Raw genomic sequence first — 19,665 nt, 5'->3', positions numbered from 1 at the left:
TTTGTCCGGCCCATTTTTGGAGTTTTGTGTGAAATGATCAATGATTTGATTTTTGCTTCATTCTCTTTTGTGTTTTTTCCTTGCAAGCAAATTAAATGAAGATAATAATACCAAAGAATTTGTGATTGCAATCATTTTCAGGAAGAAACTGAGTATTATCTGACAGAATTGCAGGGGTGCCAATACTTTTGGCCACCACTATATATATATATATATATATATATATATATATATCTGAACTAACAGTCCTTCTGAGGACTAATCCAGCTCCATATAATCAGTGCTAGGCAGGAGTTAGGCAGGCAGGCAGTGTATGTGGCAGACTGCAGTGCATATAGCACAAAAGGGTCCATTGAACGTCCTGTCTGCTGCTGCTGTAATAATTTCAGATATTTGTAGACATAACCCCAGATATCAGGGGCCAGGGCAATTTTTTTTTTATTTTAGTCCTCATTATTTGCTTAAAAAGCAATCCAGGGTACACCATTTTTGTGGTCTATTAGCTTGTTTGCACTACAGAATACAGCCAGATCTGTTCAATATTCGAGCAATAAAATTTCAGAAATTTGAACTGAACGTGGAATATACTGGCCTCCTTTTAGATTCTGTTGCAGTGTGTCAGTCAAGCTATTCACACTAGGTATTTGTGAAGAATAGTATCAGTGAATTACAGGCCTGCTATTTAAAACCATGGTTCTCTGTCACACGTATCACATATAACTGCTTTCCAAAATCAGCCATTTCTCGTGAACGTGGAAAAAATTGTTCTCCATTTAAAATGGGCAAGGTGCGTATCAAGGAACGGGGAAGTGGACATGATGGTGCATGCAGAGGCCGAGGATGTGGCCGTGGGCAAGCTGAAATTGTGCCACAACAAAGACCCACATATTGTCGCTCAACCTTCCTGTCTTAATTACTAGGGGACTGCAGCACAACACTATTGAACCCAGAGCAGTGTCAAAAGGTTCTTGGCTGGATAGCAGATAATGCTTCCAGTCACTTTGACACCCCCACCACCCTGGCTTCCACACGGTCAAGTGTCAGTAGCCGTGAATCTGGACCTCATATTTCTCACCCTGAATCTCCTTCCTCCCACCATGTCGAGTGCCTGGAAATAACTGATGCCACACTTGGACACTCAGAAGAGCTGTTCACTTTTCCATTTGTAGATTCGGGCCTCTTGCCCGACCAGTCAAGAGGAGAACACGTGTAGCGATGCCCAAATATTGGAGCAACCACGGTCACATGAAGGCAATGATGGGAAAGTGCAATTACTGTCGCAGGAGGTGGACGATGTTGATGAGACACAATTGCCAGAAAGTCAGGAGGAGGACTAGGGTGCGTAAGTGTAAGAGGAGGTGGTGGATGATATAATAACTGACCCAACCTGGCAGGGGGACATAGAGAGCGAGGACAGCAGCACACAGGGGGAGGGAGGCGTAGCACCACAACAGGCAGGAAGAAGCAGTGTGGTGGCCGCAGACACAAGGCGGGAAAGCACTCCTCGTAACACCAACACGACGGAAGTTGCCAGTACAACTGTTAGGTCTTCCCGAGTCTGGTTATCATTAAAGACTCCGCAGATAACCCCAAAAAGGCCATTTGCACCACCTGCCAGGCCACCATCAGTAGGGGTAGCAAAAGTAGCAGCCTGACCACCACCAGCATGATCAGGCACATGGCAGCAAAGCACCTAAGTGGCCGAACCCCAGGGTCCAGCAACAGCGTCTGACACCACTGCTCCTTCCGCTGTTGTGCATGCACACCAATCCCCTGTCCATGGCTCATGCCAAGATGCCTCCCGCCCTGCACCTGTCATTGCACACTCTCAACTAGTACCATCAGCAAGCACGTCCACGTCCTTGTCCCAGCGCAGCATTCAGTTTTCCCAACCCCAGTCCTTGGAACGCAAGACAAATACGCAGCCAACGCCCCACAGGACACACTACTAAATTCTCACATTTCGCGAATGCTTGCACTCGAAATGTTGCCTTTTAGGCTCGTGGAGACGGAAGCTTTTCACAACCTGATGGCGGCGGTACTTGGTCCCCAGCCAACACTATTTCTCCTGGTGTGCCGTTCCCGCATTACACGAGCAGGTGTCCCACAACATTAGCCGTGCCCTCAACAATGCAGTTACTGGGAATCCCACCTAACCACGGACACATGGACAAATGCTTGTGGTCAGGGACGGTACATCTCTCTGACGGCACACTGGGCTAATATAGTGGAAGCCGGGACCCAGTCAGATTTTGGGACGGAACACGTCCTCCTGACGCCGAGTACTGCGGGCCCTGGATCAATCAGGGTTGCCCCCACATTCTACAGCTCCTGCACCTCCTCCTCCTCTTCAGTCTCCATCTCCGAAATGACCACATTAGTCGCAAACTGGAAGCACTGCAACACTGCCTCGGCCAAGCGGCAACAGGCTGTGCTGAAGCTAATATGCTTAGGTGACAAATCGCACAATGCTGAAAAGTTGTGGGCAGCTCTGAAAGAGCAGGCAGATCTATGGCTGACACCACTGAACCTACAGCCAGGCATGGTCGTGTGTGACAATGGCCGGCCGGAATCTGGTGGCGGCTCTGAGGTGAGGCGAGCTCACACACGTACCATGCCTGGCCCATATGCATAACCTCGTGGTTCAGCGGTTTCTCAAAACTGACCCGGATCTGCTTGTCAAAGTACGCCGCGTGTATGCCCATTTTAGAAAGTCACCTCCAGCTTCCGCTGCCTTTGCCGTGCTTCAGCAGCGTTTGCAACTTCCAGCTCACCGACAGATCTGCAATGTCCCCACACGTTGGAACTCTACATTATAGACGTTGGGAAGGATTTGTGAGCAGAAGAGGGCAGTTGTTGACTACCAGCATCAACAAGGCGGTCAGTATTCAGTTCAGACTCCACACATAACACCTGAGGAGTGGGCGTGGATATCAGACATCTGTACCTTCCTCCAAAAGTTTGAGGACTCCACAAACATGGTGAGCGTAGATGTTGTCATAATTAGCATCACCATCCCGCTTCTCTGTCTTCTGAAATGCTCTGTGCTCACAATTAAAGAGGATGCATTGCAGGTGGAGCACGATGAGATGGAGCAAGGAACCATACAGGGTGATTTCACACAGCCCAGCCTCATCTCATCCCAAAGTGCATTGGGTGACAATGAGGAGGAGGAGGAAGAACAGGAGCTAATTTCCTGCGCTATAGACGGTACTACTGTCATATCATCTGTACAGCGTGGATGGCCTGAGGACAGGGATGAGGAGAACATGGTTAGTCGTCCTCTTGGTGAGGACTCGGAAGTCTTACCTCTTTGCAGTCTGGCACACATGGCTGAGTTTATGTTACGCTGCCTTTCCCATCACCCTTGCATTGTCCAAATTTTGGGTGACAGTCATTACTGGTTGGTGACACTTCTAGACCCACGATACAAGGAGAACTTTCTGTCTCTTATTCCTACGCTGGACAGGGCTCATAAAATGGGGCAGTACCAGAATGCCCTTGTTGCAGAATGACTAAAAAAAATTCCCGTCTTAAAACGCTGGCAGCAGAGGTCACAGTTCGTTGGACAACCAAGGCGTACAGGTGAGGGAGACACAAATGCAATACAGCAGAGGCAGGGGAATACTGTCTAAGTTCTGGGACAGTTTTCTCAGACCCTCCCATTGCACAGGCCCTGAGGTGTAAGGTACTCTCACAAGGAGGGAAAAGTTTTGGAAGATGTTGAGGGAGTACCTTGCTGACCATACCAACATCCTCCGTGATTCCTTTGTGCCTTATAATTATTGAGTATCCAAGCTGGACTCAGTGGGATGAACTGGCTCTCTACGCTTTGGAGGTCCTGGTCTGCTCTGCCACTAGCATTTTATTAGAACGGGTTTTTAGTGCCGCTGGTGGAATTATAACCGATAGACGCATCCGCCTGTCCACTGAAAATGCTGACAGGCTGACTCTTATAAAAATGAACAAGGGCTGGATTGGGCCAGATTTCTCAACATCCCCGAATGATAGCAGTATGACAAACTCAAAAACAGTGTTTTTTTTGGGATGTCTAATTCTATTCCCATGCACCTCTGTCTTCACACCCAGACATTGGGTATACACTTCCTGATTTTGTCTATTTGATCTTGTCCTCCTTCTCCACCACCATATCACCACCATATCACCAAATCTACAACTCTTGCAAGGGGTATTGAAGTTCCTCCAAATTTTTGGGAGCCGTTGCATTCACTGCATACCCTGTATCTGTATAGCAGACCCTCTTCTTTCTACTGGGAACATGCCGTTACTGTGACCCAGCTCTATGTGTCTTTAAATTGTTAGTGGGATTTTTGCCAAATTTTGGCAGCTGTTGGACTCACTGCATACCCTGTAACTGGATACCAGACCCGCTCCTTTCTAATGGGAACATGCCATTACTGTGGCCCTGCTCTATGTGTTTTTAAACTGTTAGTGGGGTTTTTCTCAACTTTTGGCAGCCTTTGCAGTCACAACATGGGCATTTTCACTATAGGAGACCCACTCCTTTATAATGGAAACATTTTTTGTTACTGAGACCCTCCTATATGTCTCTTCAAAGGGGTATGGTGTTGCGTCCAAATTTTTGTCAGCCCTTGCAGTCACTGCATAGGCAATAACAGTATAGGAGACCCACTTGTTAATAATGGGAACAACAAAGCATAGCCAGCTGATGGCTCTCTAACAATAGCGAGGAATGACTGCTGGCCCTTTAAGAATAGTAAGGCGCTTCCTGATGGCCCTATAAAAATAGGCTTTGTGACTTTCAGAGTCCCTCCTTCATAAATGAAACAGGATGTGCCTGATGATGTGTCACACACCACATGGCCAGATAAGGTTGTAAAATTTAAATTACATTTCACGGTGAATGCATTTGTCACTGTTGACAGCAATGCAAAACTGCAAAAAAAGCTATGTGTGAACATAGCCCAAGGTGTGGAGGAGCATTTTTATTTTTGGTTATTTATTTTGCCATATATACAAGTCATTACCCTGGAAAGGATGTTCCTTAACATATTTGCCAGGAAATTCCATTTTGGTTTTATTTTTGTATGTTTTATTGTGAGTCCGTAAAAGTAGCGTAATACTCTGACAACACTGTTTACAGCAGTGACCTGGGAGTCAGAAATGCTTCCAGGGGTCTTCCCCATACTGTTCGCATGACATTTGAGCACTGTTCCCATTGATTTGGGAAATTTTTAGGACCTCTGCAGACTGCCAAGGGGGGGGGGGCAGTCTGCAGAGGTCCTAAAATTACTGCTTTATAGTAGGAATGGTGTTCCTTGCATCATAGGCCTGGTTGACCTCTCTCCAAATGTAATGTTTATGGTTGTGGCAAAAAAGTTCAATTTTGGTCTCATCACTCCAAATTACCTTGTTCCAGAAGTTTTGAGGCTTGTGTCTGTGCTGTTTGGCGTATTGTACGCGAGATACTTTGTGGCATTTGCGCAGTAATGGCTTTCTTCTGGCGACTCGACCATGAAGACCATTTTTCTTTAAGTGCCTGCTTATCTTGAAACAGCCACACCGCTAGTTTTCAGAGAGTCCTGAATTTTAGCTGGATGTTATTTGTGGGTTTTTCTTTGCATCCCGAACAATTTTCCTGGCAGTTGTGGCCGAGATTGTTGGTCTACCTGACTGTGGTTTGGTTTTTACAGAGACCCTGATTTTCCAGTTGTTAATCACAGATTTAACGCTGCTGACTGGCATTATCAATTCCTTGACTCACAATCCAGAAACATCAGTGGCTGGATGAAAGATGCAAGTCTGTATGGATCCCACAAACTCATTCAATATTATGCACAGACACTGATTACAAGCAAACAGGTCACAGGTGAGGATGTTACCTTTAGTAGCCATTCAAACCCATTTGTGTCAAATTCTGTACATGTTATCAGGCCAAAATCACCAGGGTATGTGAACTTTTGATCAGGGTCATTTGGATGTTTTTGGAAGTCATTATGATTTAAAAAGAGAAAACAAAGTAGTTTGACAATAAATGGCTTCACCCAACCAATAACCATGAGTGGAGAAAAAGGTTTTTGTTATCATTCATATTCTCTGAAACAAGGCCAAGAAAGCAAAAATTCTGCCTGGGTATGTAATCTTTTGAGCACAACTCTATCAGAAAATAGGCATAAAATATTCTGCATCTGTATATTTACAAAAATAATGTTTCAAAGTACTGAAACTTTTATCATTAATTATATGTAGCAGTAAAAGGAAAACTCATTGTCCAATTTGAATTCAAGAGGTCAAACTCATTAAGAAATGGCTCAGTTAATAACAGAACCTGACAATTTTTAAAACTATGCAAAACAGTGTTACATGATCTGAAAGGTCCTTGAGATAGTCACGTGAAAGGTTCTTCAGCTGCTCAGTCAGGATGTGCTGCCTCTGTACAGGTCCCGGTACCTTCCCTCTCCTGCTCTGCACCAATCATTTAGATAAGTGTGGTGCTGGAGGAGAGAGCAGTTCTCTCACTGATCAGGAAGGACACTGTCTCATTGTCCTCAGTCACAGGAAGCTACCTCCAGTCTATAGAACACACTCACTTATTAGCAACATTTTTTCTTGCTAAAAGTGTGTCTTTTCAAGTAAAACATTTTCCACATTAAGGATATAAAAAGGCTTCTCCCCTGTGTGACTTCTCTGATGTATAACAAGATCTGATTCATTGTTAAAACATTTCCCACATTCTGAACAGGAAAAAGGCTTCTCCCCTGTGTGAGTTCTCTGGTGTATAACAAGATTCCATTTCCGGTTAAAACATTTCCCACATTCTGAACAGGAAAAAGGCTTCTCCCCTGTGTGAATTCTCTGATGTTTAACAAGATCTGATTTCTGGTTAAAACATTTCCCACATTCTGAACAGGAAAAAGGCTTCTCTCCTGTGTGAGTTCTCTGGTGACTAAGAAAATATGATTTTGTGTTAAAACATTTCCCACATTGTGAACAGGAAAAAGGCTTCTCCCCTGTGTGAGTTCTCTGGTGTATAACAAGATTCCATTTTCGGATAAAACATTTCCCACATTCTGAACAGGAAAAAGGCTTCTCACCTGGGTGAATTCTCTGATGTGTAACAAGATCTGATTTCTGGTTAAAACATTTCCCACATTCTGAACAGGAAAAAGGCTTCTCCCCTGTGTGAGTTCTCTGGTGACTAAGAAGAATTGATTTCTGGTTAAAACATTTCCCACATTCTGAACAGGAAAAAACCTTCTCCCCTGTGTGAGTTCTTTGATGTATAACAAGAGTTGATTTCTGATTAAAACATTTTCCACATTCTGAACAGGAAAAAGTCTTCTCCCCTGTGTGAGTTCTTTGATGTGTAGCAAAAGCTGATTTCTGGTTAAAACATTTCCCACATTCTGAACATGAAAAAGGCTTCTCCCCTGTATGAGTTCTCTGGTGACGAAGAAGATTTGATCTATTGTTAAAACATTTCCCACATTCTGAACAGGAAAAAGGCTTCTCCCCTGTGTGAGTTCTCTGATGTGTAACAAGATCTGATTTCTGGTTAAAACATTTCCCACATTCTGAACAGGAAAAAGTCTTCTCCCCTGTGTGAGTTCTTTGATGTATAACAGCAACTGATTTCTGGTTAAAACATTTCCCACATTCTGAACAGGAAAAAGCCTTCTCCCCTGTGTGAGTTCTCTGGTGACTAAGAAGACTTGATTTCTTGTTAAAACATCTCATACACTTGGAACAAGAAAATCTATTCTTTGCTGTGTCAATTTTTTGATGTTTAAGAAAAAACATTTTGACGGGAAAACTATTTCCATATTCTGACTGTGAAAATGATTTTTTAGCTTTAGGAGCAGTTAGATTTTTAATGCTTATTTTGTGACTTTGATTTTCCTTAGTAGTAGGTAATGAATCAGAAGAAAGGACCTGTTTCAAAGGATCAGATGACACATCTTTGCTGTGAAGGGATGATGGTATATCTGGAGTAATGGCATTTCCTTCAATTGTATCCTGTGGGATCTCAAGATCATCTGATTTGAAAATTGAAGATGTCAGCTGTCCCTCTGATCTCCTGGTACAGTCATCTGCTAAGTAAAAAAAATATTATATTTGAATGAAATATTCTTGAAATTTATATTTTTGAACATTTCTACTTAAACTAATGGTACAAATGGCAAGCTATGGAAAAAGATTGAATTATTCACCAAGACAATGACAGTTCACAGTATAATATAAAACCTCATAGCATGAAACAGTAGAGTGTGGTGTTCAACTGTTTGTTCATTCTGCCTCCCAAATATGAAATATGTGAAAATGATACCAATAAAACTTTCTACTCATTTCACAAAAAAATAAGCTCCCACTCAGGTCCATCATCTGTCAACAGAGGTTTCTACATCATTAGTGGCTCAAAGGCTCTTGAAAAGCAACATGACGTCCATAAACCAATCCAGCAAAATCCACTCTTCCAAAGTCACATATGCTCCCTACTTAACTCAAATGGAAAGCATCACACCCTACTAAAGCTCACGCATAATTCCGGAAGCTGCCAGATACAGTCTTGTTCTCCTCTGGTTAAGTCCTCTGTGATCAGCTCTCGTGTTGTGTATTTTCTTCTTAGTTTCTTCTTGTGATCCCAGCCCATTTACTGACTACTATTGTGTCTTCTGATTTTGTATTTTCTCTGCCCTCCTGGTTCTAATCCGGCTACCTGACTATTCTTCTTGTCATCTCACACCACAGAACAGCAGGCAACACCGTGGCCCAAGTCTAGGGGTCTTTTTGTGCAAGAACAGATCCATGTAGAGGGGATAAAGGGTGATGGGCAAAACTTTGACTATAGATAATAACACATCTAATGAAAAGATCCAAAAAAAATAATAAAATGTAACTAGTGGTGAAACCTCTCTGGGGTAATTAGAGTATGTTTCTTGGCTCAAGTCATGCCAACATATCTCCTGCAGGCATGAATAAATGTATATTACAGCCATCAGCCACGCACAGCTTATAGATATATCATGGCACAGGTGTAATGTTTTTTGTACACTTTATCACGATTATTTTTGAAGTTATTTGGTTTAAAAAGAAATTGAAAAGTCAGGATAAAAGGAAACTCTTTTGTTATTGTACAGAAATTCACACTTGGCCCTCACTGCACGTTTAATATTGTCAATCATAAAAGCGAGGTTTGGTCATAAAGACTGGACCTGGTCTTGTAGGGACCATATGAGGACATTCAGCAGCACAGAAGGGAGAGAAGGTAGATTCATCTAATAAGATATCAGGGATCTAGGAAGCCAACAGCATCATTACCTCCGCTTTCTCTCACAGGCCAATCATAATATGTTTCTTCAAGTGATTTTCTAACTTGTCAGCACTTTCTACATATGCTGTCATTTGGATTAGTTTAGAGACCTGGGCAGGTAAGAGTCAGGATCTTCTAATTTCAGTTGGTAGGTGGATCTTCCAGGTTGTAAGTTCTATAGAAAAGGGCTTTCAATGTCCAAAGTCATTTGAACAGTTTTTGGTGGAGGAGAATGTTTTGGTAAAGATGCAAAATGGTGATCACACGATTGTGATACAGCTGGACTACATGACCGGTAAACCAGCCACAGCCTGTAACTGAGAAGAATCTGTGACTTCTCTGCATTTAGTGGTTACTACTCACCTCCACAATTATCTGTAGGAATCTCCTCTTTACATCGCTCATCACCCCTTACATATGTCTCCGTAGTATTAATATGGGTCAGATCTTCACCCTGAAACAAATATAGTACAAGTCACAGACAGATGGAGAAGTCCCATCTATGAACAGCTCCAATCCAGCCATCTCCACCGTTCTCATTACACAAGTATAAAACATATAATATTGGTGGATGAAGCAAGACTGAGCACAAGACCTTCACAGCCGTCTACACATCATAGGGGAGATCTCATGACACCTTCTATCCATCTACCTGATGATCCTGAGGAACATTGGGATCTTCTTCTATACAGTCCTGTGGAAGAAGAGGACGGGGACATCTTTCTGGTGTTATCCTCTTACTGGATAGATCTGGAAAAAACACATACAGGGACTGAATTCATTCTTTACATAGAGATAATTATAGGCTGTGTGTATTTAGTCCTGTCTATTACCTGGTGATGTGAGGGGCTGGGGAAGCTCCATCATGATGTCCTTGTACAGATCTTTGTGTCCTTCTAAATACTCCCACTCCTCCATGGAGAAATAGACAGTTACGTCCTGACACCTTATAGGAACCTGACACATACAATGATAGAGTTATACCCCCAATCCCTTCATAGCTTTACTAGAAAATGTCCCAGCATTCCCAGCAGTGTCACCTCCCCAGTCAGCAGCTCAATCATCTTGTAGGTGAGATCTAGGATCTTTTGGTCATTGATGTCCTCATGTATCAGGGGGTGAGGTGGAAGCTCCGTGATTGGGCTCAGGGGTCTTTCCCATCCCTCAGATACAGGGTCCTGACAGCGCTCACTAGAGGTCTTCTTCACTACTGTGTAATCCTGGTTATGGAGAGACACATTAATACATCTCACTACAGACATTTCCAGAGTCCTCACCTCTCCAGTTCTGTCCATCTGTTATTCCCATAGATAAGAATGATGTAATGTGACGTCATCAGAATCTCTCACCTCTCCAGTAAGCCGGAAGAGGATCTCTAGGGTGAGGTGTAATATCCTCTCCGCCATCTTGTCTCTGTCCATATCCATCTTTGATGGGTAAATCAGGAAAATTCTCTTATATAGAAGATATTCACTGAGAGGATCCAAAATTGTAGAGACCTGAATGAGAAGATGAATCGATGGAACATAATAAAAATCCTGTGTAATAATACAATTACTGGAGATAATAAGGTGAAACATATGAGGACATATATTATTTTACAGTGTTTAGTTTTCTTCTTTACACCTACTAATAAAACCTATATATCTTAGGCCACAGACAACAAGCAGTTCTTCCTCAGAGTCTGCAGCTGAATACATTTCTCATAGACTCATCTTCCTTATTGCTAATTCTCATCTCATTTACTTGAATTGGCATTAGCAAGACTGCAGGAGATATTCATTACACGTAACATGAGAAATAACTACTTCATGATGAGGACGAAATCTTCATCTTCTACTACGGCTCTATAAAAGTATTTGGCCAGAGTCCGTCACTGACTACATCACCACCGGCCGTCTATATGTTTCCGGTCTTCACCGGACTGTCATCCATCACGTTAGATCTCAGGTCTGATTCACACCCAGAAGTTTGAGACTTTTATAAAAGCTTGTTTGTAAGAACACCAAGACAGGAGTTATTTGATACCAAAGTCTCCATGTACAGTGTTTTATGGGGGTACAGTGTTTGATGGGGTTTATTTCTGACCTTAGGCTTTCCTATATTACAAGAAAAACTCCATAAAAAAGCAGATATTAAAATGTTTCCAAAGAAAATTGGCATTAACAATTCTTGTAATAAGAAAAAAACCTGCAAAAAGCATAAGACACATTTTGTTACTTTTTAACATGTTAAACATTTGTTTTAAAAGAAAATAACTCTTTTGGGCGCCAGAACAGATGTACACCACAGGGATGGCACAGGTACGGCTGCTACACCAACCCTGGCAGTCTAACCACTTGTTGCTGTCAAAAGCAAACATGGCATCTAAGAAGGTTTGACAGAGTTCGGCTCAGTGCCCCTCCTCCCCCAAGTACTCAATAGTATGGGGCTGACTAGTTACTATGATACTTAAATGACCAATAATGGTGTTTGGGCCTGCAATGTACAAAAGTCTATTAGTCTATTATGCTGGACCAGAGGCAGCATACAATAAGTTACTTTTTAATGCCCCCATACACATTAGACTAAAGTTGCATGAAAGCACTGATTTTGGGGCATTTGGTCAACTATATAATGTATTTGGGGACCTCCTGACAGATGATGTCAGGGCAGAGAAGGATCTGGGATCCTGAATTTCAGGCTAATCCATTTATTTTTCCTGTAGATAATCCTCCGCTAGAGGAGTCTGGAGGAGACTCTCATACAGATCACAAGAAAGCTGGAATATGTGTCTGTATGGGGGGAGTCGGGAGAGATAGCCGTCTGCCAAATGACCGTTCAGCCAACACTTATCTCATGTGTATGGGTCAGTTAGTATTACACTGACAAGCAGTAATAATACACTACAGTAGTACAGTGCATCATCTGAGCAATCAGAGGCTTGTATGTTTTATGATCGCACTAAGGAGAGTTGTTTAACCCCTTAGTGATGGAGCAAAGAAACAGAAATTTGGAAAATTTTGCAATTTTCAAACTTTGAATTCTTATGCCCTTAAATCAGAGTTATGTCACATGCTTCACAGGAACTGAAGCAAAGAGAAGGAAAAAAATAAACATTTAACTTTTTTCTCAAACATTTTACTTCAGACCCAATTTTTTTTCATTTTCACAAGGGTAACAATAGAAAATGGACAACAAACTGTGTTGTGCAATTTCTCCTGAGCATGCCGATATCCCATATGTGGGGAAAAACCACTGTTTAGGCGCACTGCAGGGCTCGGAAGGGAAGGAGCATTGTTTGACTTTTTAAACTTGATTTGTTTTATTAAACAGTTTTAGAAATAATTATACATTGCATTTGGTAGTAGAAAACATCCAGAGACATCACATCAACATAAATTTACATCGATGAGGACATATTAAAAAAAACTGGTCAGATGGGTTATCGCATGCATACAAATAATTTCTTTGCCCTGCAAATGTCACATCTTCTGAAATTACCGTATTTTTCGGACTACAACATGCACCGGACCATAAGACGCACCCCAAATTTTGGGGTGGAAAATAGGGAAAAATAATGTTTTTTATAAGATGGGGTCCATCTTATAGTCTGAATAGGTACGGTATCTTATCTGGGGGGTGGTGGAGCAGGGGGTCACAGGAGGCAGGGTCCTTCAGGAAACCGGCCCGGCAGAAGCCAGTGCTCCAGCAGCTGTGAGATGAGGTGGTGGTGCAGCAGGATTGCAGGTCCCTCTGTTCCCTGCCTCAGGAACCCGGCGGCGGCAGCAGAAGAGGTTAAATGCTGCGGGGCCGGTGTCTGACTGGGGTCTGTCACCTGCTGGGGCCCTGTCACCTGCTGGGGCCGGTCTGAAGTCTGGGGCCCTGTCTCCTGCTGGGGCCCTGTTTCCTGCTGGGGCCCTGTCTCCTGCTGGGGACCTGTCTCCTGCTGGGGCCCTGTCTGAGGTCAGGGGCCTGTCAACTGCTGGGGGCTGTCTGAAGTCAGGAACCCTGTCATCTGCTGGGGCCCTGTCACCTGCCGGGGACAGTCTGAAGTCAGGGGCCCTGTCGCCTGCTGGGGCTAGTCTGAAGTCAGGGGCCCTGGCGCCTGCTGGGGCCAGTCTGAAGTCAGGGGCCCTGTTGCCTGCTGGGGCCAGTCTGAAGTTAGGGGCCCTGTCGCCTGCAGAGGCCAGTCTGAAGTTAGGGGCCCTGTCACCTGCTTGGGCCCTGTCGCCTGCAGGGGCCAGTCTGAAGTCAGGGGCCCTGTCGCCTGCTGGGGCCAGTCTGAAGTCAGGGGCCCTGTTGCCTGCTGGGGCCAGTCTGAAATTAGGGGCCCTGTCGCCTGCAGGGGCCAGTCTGAAGTCAGGGGCCCTGTCACCTGCTGGGGCTAGTCTGAAGTTAGGGACCCTGTCACCTGCTGGGGCCAGTCTAAAGTCAGGGGCCCTGTCGCCTGCTGGGGCCAGTCTGAAGTCAGGGGCCCTGTCGCCTGCTGGGGTCAGTCTGAAGTCAGGGGCCCTGTCGCCTGCTGGGGCCAGTCTGAAGTCAGGGGCCCTGTCGCCTGCTGGGGCCAGTCTGAAGTCAGGGGTCCTGTCGCCTGCTGGGGCCAGTCTGAAATTAGGGGCCCTGTCGCCTGAAGGGGCCAGTCTAAAGTCAGGGGCCCTGTCACCTGCTGGGGCCAGTCTGAAGTCAGGGCCCTGTCACCTGCTGGGGCCAGTCTGAAGTCAGGGGCCCTGTCGCCTGCTGGGGCCAGTCTGAAGTCAGGGGCCCTGGCGCCTGCTGGGGCCAGTCTGAAATTAGGGGCCCTGTCGCCTGCAGGGGCCTGTCTGAAGTCAGGGGCCCTGTCACCTGCTGGGGCCAGTCTGAAGTTAGGGGTCCTGTCGCCTGCTGGGGCCAGTCTGAAATTAGGGGCCCTGTCGCCTGAAGGGGCCAGTCTAAAGTCAGGGGCCCTGTCACCTGCTGGGGCCAGTCTGAAGTCAGGGCCCTGTCACCTGCTGGGGCCAGTCTGAAGTCAGGGGCCCTGTCACCTGCTGGGGCCAGTCTGAAGTCAGGGGCCCTGTCGCCTGCTGGGGCCAGTCTGAAGTCAGGGGCCCTGTTGCCTGCTGGGGCCAGTCTGAAATTAGGGGCCCTGTCGCCTGCAGGGGCCTGTCTGAAGTCAGGGGCCCTGTCACCTGCTGGGGCCAGTCTGAAGTTAGGGGTCCTGTCGCCTGCTGGGGCCAGTCTGAAGTTAGGGGCTCTGTCGCCTGCTGGGGCCCTGTCTCCTGCTGGGGCCCTGTTTCCTGCTGGGGCCCTGTCTCCTGCTGGGGCCCTGTCTCCTGCTGGGGCCCAGTCTGAAGTCAGGGGCCCTGTTGCCTGCTGGGGCCAGTCTGAAATTAGGGGCCCTGTCACCTGCTGGGGCCAGTCTGAAGTTAGGGGTCCTGTCGCCTGCTGGGGCCAGTCTGAAGTTAGGGGCCCTGTCGCCTGCTGGGGCCCTGTCTCCTGCTGGGGCCCTGTTTCCTGCTGGGGCCCTGTCTCCTGCTGGGGCCCTGTCTCCTGCTGGGGCCCAGTCTGAAGTCAGGGGCCCTGTTGCCTGCAGGGGCCAGTCTGAAATTAGGGGCCCTGTCGCCTGCAGGGGCCTGTCTGAAGTCAGGGGCTCTGTCACCTGCTGAGGCCAGTCTGAAGTCAGGGGCCCTGTCACTTGCTGGGGACAGTCTGAAGTTAGGGTCCCTGTCGCCTGCTGGGGCCAGTCTGAAGTTAGGGGCCCTGTCGCCTGCTGGGGCCAGTCTGAAGTTAGGGGCCCTGTCGCCTGCTGGGGCCAGTCTGAAGTTAGGGGCCCTGTTGCCTGCTGGGGCCAGTCTTAAATCAGGGGCCCTGTCGCCTTCTGGGGCCAGTCTGAAGTCAGGGGGCCCTGTCGCCTGCTGGGGCCAGTCTGAAGTCAGGGGCCCTGTCACCTGCTGGGGCCAGTCTGAAGTTAGGGGCCCTGTCACCTGCTGCGGCCAGTCTGAAGTTAGGGGCCCTGTCACCTGTTGGGGCTAGTCTGAAGTCAGGGGCCCTGTCACCTGCTTGGGCCAGTCTGAAGTCAGGGGCCCTGTCGCCTGCTGGGGCCCTGTCTCCTGCTGGGGCCCTGTTTCCTGCTGGGGCCCTGTCTCCTGCTGGGGCCAGTCTGAAGTCAGGGGCCCTGTTGCCTGCTGGGGCCAGTCTGAAGTTAGGGGCCCTGTCGCCTGCAGGGGCCAGTCTGAAGTTAGGGGCCCTATCACCTGCTTGGGCCCTGTCGCCTGCAGGGGCCAGTCTGAAGTCAGGGGCCCTGTCGCCTGCTGGGGCCAGTCTGAAGTCAGGGGCCCTGTTGCCTGCTGGGGCCAGTCTGAAATTAGGGGCCCTGTTGCCTGCAGGGGCCAGTCTGAAGTCAGGGGCCCTGTCACCTGCTGGGGCCAGTCTGAAGTTAGGGACCCTGTCACCTGCTGGGGCCAGTCTGAAGTCAGGGGCCCTGTCACCTGCTGGGGCCAGTCTGAAGTCAGGGGCCCTGTCGCCTGCTGGGGTCAGTCTGAAGTCAGGGGCCCTGTCGCCTGCTGGGGCCAGTCTGAAGTCCGGGGCCCTGTCGCCTGCAGGGGCCAGTCTGAAGTCAGGGGTCCTGTCGCCTGCTGGGGCCAGTCTGAAATTAGGGGCCCTGTCGCCTGAAGGGGCCAGTCTGAAGTCAGGGGCCCTGTCACCTGCTGGGGCCAGTCTGAAGTCAGGGGCCCTGTCACCTGCTGGGGCCAGTCTGAAGTCAGGGCCCTGTCACCTGCTAGGGCCAGTCTGAAGTCAGGGGCCCTGTCACCTGCTGGGGCCAGTCTGAAGTCAGGGGCCCTGTCGCCTGCTGGGGCCAGTCTGAAGTCAGGGGCCCTGTTGCCTGCTGGGGCCAGTCTGAAATTAGGGGCCCTGTCACCTGCAGGGGCCTGTCTGAAGTCAGGGGCTCTGTCACCTGCTGGGGCCAGTCTGAAGTTAGGGGTCCTGTCGCCTGCTGGGGCCAGTCTGAAGTTAGGGGCCCTGTCGCCTGCTGGGGCCCTGTCTCCTGCTGGGGCCCTGTTTCCTGCTGGGGCCCTGTCTCCTGCTGGGGCCCTGTCTCCTGCTGGGGCCCAGTCTGAAGTCAGGGGCCCTGTTGCCTGCAGGGGCCAGTCTGAAATTAGGGGCCCTGTCGCCTGCAGGGGCCTGTCTGAAGTCAGGGGCTCTGTCACCTGCTGGGGCCAGTCTGAAGTCAGGGGCCCTGTCACCTGCTGGGGACAGTCTGAAGTTAGGGTCCCTGTCGCCTGCTGGGGCCAGTCTGAAGTTAGGGGCCCTGTTGCCTGCTGGGGCCAGTCTGAAGTCAGGGGCCCTGTTGCCTTCTGGGGCCAGTCTGAAGTTAGGGGCCCTGTTGCCTGCTGGGGCCAGTCTGAAGTCAGGGGCCCTGTCGCCTTCTGGGGCCAGTCTGAAGTCAGGGGGCCCTGTCGCCTGCTGGGGCCAGTCTGAAGTCAGGGGCCCTGTCACCTGCTGGGGCCAGTCTGAAGTTAGGGGCCCTGTCACCTTCTGGGGCCAGTCTGAAGTTAGGGGCCCTGTCACCTGTTGGGGCTAGTCTGAAGTCAGGGGCCCTGTCACCTGCTGGGGCCAGTCTGAAGTCAGGGGCCCTGTCGCCTGCTGGGGCCCTGTCTCCTGCTGGGGCCCTGTTTCCTGCTGGGGCCCTGTCTCCTGCTGGGGACCTGTCTCCTGCTGGGGCCCAGTCTGAAGTCAGGGGCCCTGTTGCCTGCTGGGGCCAGTCTGAAATTAGGGGCCCTGTCGCCTGCAGGGGCCTGTCTGAAGTCAGGGGCCCTGTCACCTGCTGGGGCCTGTCTGAAGTCAGGGGCCCTGTCACCTGCTGGGGCCCAGTCACCTGCTGGGGCCTGTCACCTGGCAAAAAGCGGGTCTGGCGGTGAGGCAGAGGAGCCGAGGCCTATTTCGGAATGTGAGCAGCGTCCGGCGGTGAGGCAGAGGAGCCGGGGCCTGTGCCAGGCTGTGAGCAGTGTCCTCACGCCCAGCCTGAAGCAGAAGAGCGAGTGCGGCTACCGGTGGTCATCTTCCTGAAGCCATGATCTACAGGAAAATGGTCGCTGTAGCTCCCGGAAGCCGCACACGTTCTTCTGTCTCACCGCCGGACGCTGCTCACAGCCCGGCACATGCCCCGGCTCCTCTGCTTCATCAGCCACTCCAGCACAGGTACAGACCCTGGCTCCAGCCACATGGCACCACTGCCGCCGCCGGACCCTGCGATCCCCGCTCCACAACAACTGGTAAAGTTCGGACCATAAGACGCACCCCATTTTCCTTCCAAATCTGGGGGAAAAAAGTGTGTCTTATGGTCCGAAAAAAACGGTATATATATAAAAAAAGAGAAAAAAAAAAGAGTATTTACCCAATTAGGATACAATCCAAACCTTGAACTCTCAACCACAACTTATCAAACTTGTGCTGTCTTTATCCTTTCCATGCTCAGATTGACTCACATCATAGTGTATATGGATCTAAATGCTTGCCCCCATAAGCAATAGTTGTCATTTATAACACGTGATTTACTATTTATTCTCACATCCCTTACATATTTACTTTCCAGCTCAAACCCTTTGCATGAGTAGAGATTGTAACACACGAAAAATTCCAATAGTTCCATATTTTGGAAAATTTTAATGGACAACCTCTATTTTGGTATACTATCTTTTCATATGAAATGATTGAATTAACCAGTGCGATCCAGGAACGCTATGTTGGTTGTGTATTGCCCATCCATCTTAGAGCCAACAATTTCCTGGCCAAGAATAAGGTTTCTCTCAAAAAAATCTTAGTATAGTGATCGCAGACATCATCCTCCATTACCCCAAAAAGGCAAATCAGTGGATCACATGGAATGGGGATGGATATTAAAGAGGATAGTAAGGAGGTAACATCTGCCAGAAAGACCTAATAATGGAGCAGTCCCAGATTAAATGAACAAAGTCGGCATCCATGGTATGACTTCGTAAACATTCTGAATTAGAGGAGCGCTCCATTTGATATAGTCTGAGGGGTGTGAGATATGACTGATGAACAATATAAAGCTGAATCAGCTTATTTTTAACGGAGGGAGAGACAAAGGACGGGGACTCTAAAATTTCATCCCACTATTCGGGATTAGAAGTCTCCATGTTTTTTGCTGGCAAAGCGTTGCAATCTAAGCCTGCTGATAGCAAATATGTATATAAGCTAGATAAAAGACCTTGTGGACCTTGAGATTTAAATATTCCTATTAAGGGAAATGAGGAAATAGTTTGATTTAATTCACAGTTTTGTAAGTGAGATCTGAGCCCATTTCTAAGTTGGAGGTACCTGAAGAATTGAGATCTTGGAACCTTGAATTTATTTTTCACCTGTTCAAATGACATCAGTATAGATCTTTCATAAATATCTCTTAACAAATAGACCCCACTAGCTATCCAAAAGGGGGCAGATGGATGTTCCATTAATGTCGCAAAATACAGATTCCCCCATATAGGCATTTCAGCTATAACATGTGTAAAGTCAATTCTTTTCTTTGCTTGCTTCCATACCGTTCTCACCAATCTATGTAGGGGTAACAACTTAATGGGAGAAGCTTTATTCAATTATAGAAAACCCAATAAACAAACTGTGCCTAAAACGTGTGCCAAATGGTTCTCATAATTCGGTAACTGGGAGTCAGACATCCAACCACGGATCGCTTTTAGCTGACCTGCTAAATAGTATAGATGGAAGTCAGACAGAGCTGCTCCTCCCATATCTTTAGGCCTTTGAAGGGTAGATAACCTGAGTTTAGGTCTGGAGTTCCCCCAAATAAATGTGGACATCAAAGAGTTAAGAGATGTAAAGAATTTTTTAGGGACCAGTACTGCACCATGTTGTAATATATAATTAAATTTAGGGAGTAAGATCATCTAAATTAAGTTAATCCTTCCTGACACGGATAGCGGTAATCTCCCCCACAAGGAAAATTTGCATTTAGCATATTCTAATAAAGGGAGAATATTACTCGAGAGGTCCTCTCTATCATTTCTAACAATCATAATTCCCAAGTATTTGAAACATGACACTACAGGTAAAGGAGATAACACTTCCAAATCAGTATTTGGAGTGGGCGACAAAAACATAAGAGAAGATTTATCCCAATTTATAAAGAGGCCCGAATATTCACTAAATTTATCAATAGTAGATATAACATATGGAAGAGTATCTTTAACCTTGTCCATAAAAATTATCATGTCATCTGCATCTAAACCAATTTTATCACTTCTGTCTGCAATTGTAATTCCACTAATATCCTCAGATGATCGTATTCTTATAGCTAATGCTTCAATTGCCAGAGCGAACAAAGCTGGAGACAAAGGGCATCCCTGGCGGGTTCCCCTTTAAAATGAAAGAGATGT

At 47.3% G+C, this 19,665-nt stretch overlaps 1 protein-coding gene across 1 annotated transcript in view; it reads right to left on the bottom strand.

Annotated features, from left to right (window-relative positions):
* Positions 1-211: 211 nt before the first annotated feature.
* Positions 212-19,665, bottom strand: part of LOC141182768 (uncharacterized) — a 37,695-nt gene continuing 18,241 nt past the window's right edge. The window contains exons 2-7 of the mRNA XM_073660872.1: positions 10,642-10,791; positions 10,333-10,512; positions 10,126-10,249; positions 9,945-10,042; positions 9,656-9,746; positions 212-8,072 (exon numbers count right to left, since the gene is read on the bottom strand). Coding sequence (XP_073516973.1) covers positions 6,595-8,072; positions 9,656-9,746; positions 9,945-10,042; positions 10,126-10,249; positions 10,333-10,512; positions 10,642-10,719 — 2,049 coding nt within the window. The 5' untranslated portion in view covers positions 10,720-10,791 and the 3' untranslated portion in view covers positions 212-6,594. The remainder of the gene's footprint in view (positions 8,073-9,655; positions 9,747-9,944; positions 10,043-10,125; positions 10,250-10,332; positions 10,513-10,641; positions 10,792-19,665) is intronic.

This window comes from Phyllobates terribilis, unplaced genomic scaffold, assembly GCF_046119375.1.
Source record: "Phyllobates terribilis strain yellow unplaced genomic scaffold, ASM4611937v1 Scaffold_36__1_contigs__length_13169755, whole genome shotgun sequence".
NCBI lineage: Eukaryota > Metazoa > Chordata > Amphibia > Anura > Dendrobatidae > Phyllobates > Phyllobates terribilis.
This window is presented reverse-complemented; position numbering and strand designations above follow the sequence as displayed.